The sequence below is a fragment of the Mesoplodon densirostris genome, chromosome 3, assembly GCF_025265405.1.
Source record: "Mesoplodon densirostris isolate mMesDen1 chromosome 3, mMesDen1 primary haplotype, whole genome shotgun sequence".
Lineage (NCBI taxonomy): Eukaryota > Metazoa > Chordata > Mammalia > Artiodactyla > Ziphiidae > Mesoplodon > Mesoplodon densirostris.
The window spans coordinates 57420682-57426681 of record NC_082663.1 but is presented as its reverse complement, the minus strand read 5'-3'; the positions used below and the strand labels follow the sequence as shown (position 1 = coordinate 57426681).

Genomic DNA, 6000 nt, shown 5'->3' with positions numbered 1-6000 from the left:
TTCTTATGTCCCAAATGTGGGAGAAAGTCTATTTTTATTCTTGCAAAATCAAAATAATATCCTTCAGAGCATGCACATAAGAAAAATATTAATTCTCCCAAATATACTATACTCTCATGGAAGGAGGGAAGGAAGGAAGGGTAAGCTGTACTTACAAAACTATTCTTTGCTCACTAACACATTAATATCTTTATTAAGTCATTTGAAAAAAAGGACACAACAGAAATAATATAAAATAACTTTTATTTACATAATTTACATCTATAGAATATAACTGCTTTCTTTAGAACAAGAAAATTTACAATGACAGATATTGCTTTTTGTCAAAGACTTCTTCAAGCAAGATAGTATACATGGTCACTTCTATTTCAAAAAACATGGTGGTAAACAGTGGATATTCATATTTTTATGTGCCTCAATCATTTACCAACAATTAGGCTTTGAAGCCATCATGTTGATCACTTGCTAAGACGTAAGTGTTCAGGAGGAAAAGTCAAGAAAAAAATAAAGACCTTTAATCATATCTCTTTTAAGATTTATAAAATACAAATTCTTCACAACATCATCTTTACATGAGTCAGATTAAACACAGGTGTGAACAAGTCTTTCCACCTTGTAAGGTAAATACACTGATTAAGTTTCTTTTTCCAAGAGTAGTTTTAAGGATATAATAGTAGGATAATTCAGTTGTCTGACTTGATTCTCTAGCCCAAAGATAAAATTATCCTTCATACAGTAAGAAGTTACATCTTCCATAAAATTAACTCATTGTAGATGAACAAGAGACAGATGTTAACAAAGTTAAAAAGTAACATTAAACAAGGGATAAAATAACAGTTTAGCTATGACAACGTAACACCCAAATTAACATGAACTAAATGAAAGAAGCCTTTTCAGAATATGAGATTTTTAAAATTTATAAAAACAGGGCATTAAAATAGCTATGTGATTTGCTACCATGATTTCTGTGACATATTAATCCCATGAAATAAATAAATGCATATCTATAGAGAATTTCCTTATAGATCCTCCTTTATGACAAAAAAGTTTAAACTGCAAATTTCACTATAAGGCAATGAATAAGAAATGCTCTAATATCAATTGTTTTCATAAATTAGGATTACTGTTATACTTGCCAAGCCAAATCCAAATTTACTAATGAACTTGAAAACTGGCCACCATTTTTTTCAAATTACAAACATAATTAGACATTAAAATATCTTCCCAACTGAAATACTGATTTCATAATGCAATCAAGGGTTTAAGTGTTAGGCACAACTCATAACTCCAGTGACAAATCTCATAGGTAATGACATCAGCACCTTAAGGTAAGAAAACTACTGTCTAATGTATGGGTCAGACTAAAAACCCAACCCATCCATGTCCATCATTTAAGTACTGCCTGTAGCTGTTTTCATACTGAAATGGCAGAGTTGAGTAGTTACCACAGAGGGCACCTGGCCCACAAACTCGAAAGTATTTTCCAGAAAATGTTTCTGACTCCTGATCTAATGTATTATCAACCCAGAAGCCTTTTCAAATAAAAGAATAAATCTGTTCTTTCAGAAGTTTAATTTGAACCACCAAAGATTTGCTTGGGTGGGTAACAGAATTACCTATGTAAATCACAAAATCTCAAAATTAAAATCAACCCTTAAATTCATATTGATGATAATCACTGACTTAATAAAGTCTTATTATCTTATTTTCTATTTTTAACATCACAATTATATTCTGTGCATAAAGGTCTAAGTACTTAGTTCCTCATGGAGAATTTAATGGGGGAAAAACAACTACCAAGAAATTGTTTTTTAAAAAAGGAATGTGTGTATGTGAGTATATGTGTGTGTAATGGAGACAGAGTTTTGTATGGAGATTTACCTCATAAATAAAGTTAAGGGTTTTTTTCCCCATACAAATCCTGAGATTATGCAAGAAATAAGAAAAACAAAAAATTCACAGTACAAAGTCAATATACTAAACTACGAGAAAAAAATTATTCAAAACGTATATACTATCGAAACAATTTAGTTTTATCACTTTAAATACCTTTAAAATTAAAGAGGGAAAGGAGACAAACATAAATTTGTTAATGATTTCTTTACCCATAATCTCAGGGGTAAAAATAATTAAAACTGAATATTCTTTTAAATAAAAAATTTAAAAATAAATAAGCTTTTTGATGTTTTATCTTTATAAATAGTAAGCTTAAATACTAGTTCTTCAATTAGGACTAATGTTACATCAACATGAATTAGAAAAATACACATTTTTCAGTCAAATAGCTGATAATAGAAAAGTTTTTAACATTTACCATACTAAAGTGGAGTTTCACAATTTCCTTTCACACACTTAGAGGCAACTGAAAAGGCCTTCACCATCCAAAAAAAACAAAAAATAAAACCAAAAAACCCTAAACAGACAGAAAAAAACCTTCACAAAAGGTTTGCTAAATGTTAACTACAATCCATCTCCAAATACGTCGGCACTGTGATTTATACAGAGACATTTATCCACAACATTCCAAGATGTCCATGTGTATTCAACACAGGAAGAGTCAAAATGTAAACAAGAGCTGTTATTTCTGTGTGAGAAAGCAGTCTTAATTGCTTGGTATTTCCAAAATGCTGAATCAATCAGAACGAAAGGAACCTCAGCAATGTTTTTCACTTATTATAAAAGCTTCAAATCAAGCCTATTAAATATTCAAAATCAACCTAAAGAAAAATTGTCAGTGAGGCTTTTTGCTAGATACTGCTTTGTTGATATAACTGACTGTGGAAATCCTAGCCTTAGGGAAAAAAAAAGAAGACTTTTATTCTGTTTCATCCACTTCAATAAAGATATCACTAAAGAAATATTCAGAGACTGTTATTGGCTCCTCTTCTGGTAGCCGGTTTTGGACATCTTTACATTCTCCTTTCGGTAAGGGATGATTACAAGAAACCTAAAAAGATAATAAAAATAAGTATGCAGTATAACATTTATATATTGATAGTGGTATTCTAAATCGATATCTGTTTGAAAAGCAATATAGTAATAAATATTAAGAGCTTTAAATATGTTTATACTCACTGACCCAATAATTTCATTTCTATGCTGTTATATTAAGGAAATAATCCTAAACATAGTTAAGAGATAACCTTTGTAGCATTCGTTATAATAATAAAATTAAAATCAACAAATATACAACACAAAACATGATTAGGTTGACTGTAGTGTACACATGATTACTTCACCCTAATTTCTGTGAAAAAAAATAAATACTGAAAAACATAACATTATTAAATCGATAATGAAAACATCTTAATGACCAGAATAGAAGGACCCATGAAACAGAACAGTACATAAGGAAATATCAGAAATTAAAGCAATCCTATCAAAAATTAGCATACTGGTCTTCCTTGGTGGCGCAGTGGTTGAGAGTCCACCTGCCAATGCAGGGGACGTGGGTTCATGCCCTGGTCCGGGAGGATCCCACATGCCATGGAGCGGCTGGGCCCGTGAGCCATGGCCGCTGAGCCTGCGTGTCCGGAGCCTATGCTCCGCAACGGGAGAGGCCACAACAGTGAGAGGCCCGCGTACCGCAAAAAAAAAAAAAAAAAATTAGCATACTTATAAATCTAGAAAAAAGGAAGACAGCATGGTATTGGCAAAGGAACAGACATACATATCAATGAAATAGAAGACTAGAAATATCCCTAACACATATGGATGGAAATTTAGTATCTGATAAAAGTGATATTTCCAAAAAAATTTGAGAAAAGTTGGATGATCCAATAAATAATGTTGGGGGCCTCCCTGGTGGCGCAGTGGTTGAGAGTCCGCCTGCCGATGCAGGGGATGCAGGTTCGTGCCCCGGTCTGGGAGGATCCCATATGCCGCGGAGCGGCTGGGCCCGTGAGCCATGGCCGCTGGGCCTGCGCATCCGGAGCCTGCGCATCCGGAGCCTGTGCTCCGCAACGGGAGAGGCCACAACAGTGAGAGGCCCGCATACCACACACACACACAAAAAAAATAATAATGTTGGACAACTGTATAACTATCTCACAAAAAGGAAAAAGACCTATACTTCACCAATATATAATAAATTCTAGATGAATCAATAAACTTAAATGTAAAAACGTTAAAAAAAATCTACTATAAAATACCATGGGAAAATGTTTTTATAATCCTAGAGCTGGGGAGAGAGAGTGTGAAGCAATGACATGAAAGCCAGAAGCCATAAAAGATTGATAAATTCACATATGTAAAAACAAAAAATGCATGGCACAAACCACCATACACAAAATCAAAAGATAAATGCCATAGAGGGAAAAAAATATACAACCTGTATCACAGACATATGTGTTCATTAAGTCTATGAAGAATGTCAAAAATGAACAACATTGATAATACGCTAATGTAAGGAAAAAGGCCCTCTCATATACTGCTGATAAGAACAGAAACTTATATAATCCCTATGCAGGGCAATCAGGCAGTGTCTGGCAAAAGAATAATCATTCCTTTAGACCAGCAATTCTATTTCCAGGAATTTAACCTATAAATGTGAAAAATCATCCATTTATAAGTTAGCTGTTACCACATTGTTTGAAATAGCAAATAAGTAGGAATAACCTAAATGCCTACCAGTGTGAGGCTAGTATCACTTTATGGTACATCCAAACAATGGAATATTATGTAGTCATTAAAAATAATGAGGGCACTTAGTCTTGAAAATAGGAAAGTTTATATCCATGCAAAAAGCTGTGTACAAAAGTTCACAGCTTTATTCATAAAAGCAAGCACTAGATGTCCTTTGGTGGGTAAACGAATAAACAAAACTGGTACATCCATACTATGGAATACTATTCAGCAATAAAAGGAAACAAACTATTTGATACATAAAATAATCTGGATGACTCTCTAGGGAACTATCATTGAGTGAAAAGACACCAATCCCAAATATATGATTCCATTCATAGAACATTCTTGCAATGACGAATTTAATGGCAACCAGCTTGCCAGAAGATAAAGAGAGAGTGGGGAGCAGGAGGGAAGTAGGTGTGTCTATAAAAGGGCAACACAAAGGATCTCTGTGGTGATGGAACTGTTCTGTATGTTGACTGTAGCAATGCAATATAGTGGTTGTGATATTATAGGAGAGTTTTGTAAGATGTTACCACTGGGGAAAACTGGGTAAAGGGTAGATGGGATCTCTCTGTATAGTTGTTTACAACTGCATGTGAATCTACAGTTATCTCAAAATAAGAAGTTAATAATTTAAATTTTTTAAAGAGAGCAAGAGAGAAGAGGAAGCCCTTTATCTACTGTTTTGCAAGGTCTCCAAGACATACTATTAGGTGAAAAAACCAAAGCGGAGACTGATACGCTATTATTTATGAAAAAAAGAAGAAAAATGTTTATATTTGTGTATATTAAAATGTCTCTGGAAAAGTAAACCAAAATCTGATAATACCATATACCTGTGGAAAGGAGGGACTAGGAAGCTAAAGGACAGATGTGGGAAACTTTTTCCTATAAACTCTCTTTTGTAGGTTATGAATTTTAAGACATGTGGAATATATTGTTTACTCAAAAAAATGAAGTAGCAATTTGAGAACAACATTTAGTTTAAATTCTTCCCTCACACTACATACCAAAGTCAATAACCATGAACAGAGTTAAAGTTTTAAAATTTTATACCTCTGGAGAAAAACTTTTCATCATAAAAGCAATTTAACAAATTGCAAAGAAACAAGTAATGGATTTGACTAAACATTTAAAAGTTATGTATAACAAAAATTCCCCCAAATTTAAAAAAGTAAATAAACTTGGAAAAAATACTTGCAGTAAAAGCTAAAAGGTACGTGGCTTATTTACATACATAAGGATCTCATACAAATTGGTAAGAAAACTACTAAGATCCCCAAACCTATAAATCAGCAGAAGATAGGAACAAAAAAGAAAAAAATCAGAAAATCTAGTAAATATATGGGAAAGAACACAACTCACTAATAA

General features: G+C 33.0%; 1 protein-coding gene across 3 annotated transcripts in view; it reads right to left on the bottom strand.

The window, feature by feature from the left end:
* Positions 1-2227: 2227 nt before the first annotated feature.
* BDP1 (B double prime 1, subunit of RNA polymerase III transcription initiation factor IIIB) overlaps positions 2228-6000 on the bottom strand; it is a 100730-nt gene continuing 96957 nt past the window's right edge. For all 3 annotated transcript variants that reach the window (XM_060093011.1, XM_060093012.1, XM_060093013.1), the window contains one exon: positions 2228-2947. In XM_060093011.1, the coding sequence (XP_059948994.1) occupies positions 2816-2947 (132 nt within the window). In that variant the 3' untranslated portion in view covers positions 2228-2815. The remainder of the gene's footprint in view (positions 2948-6000) is intronic.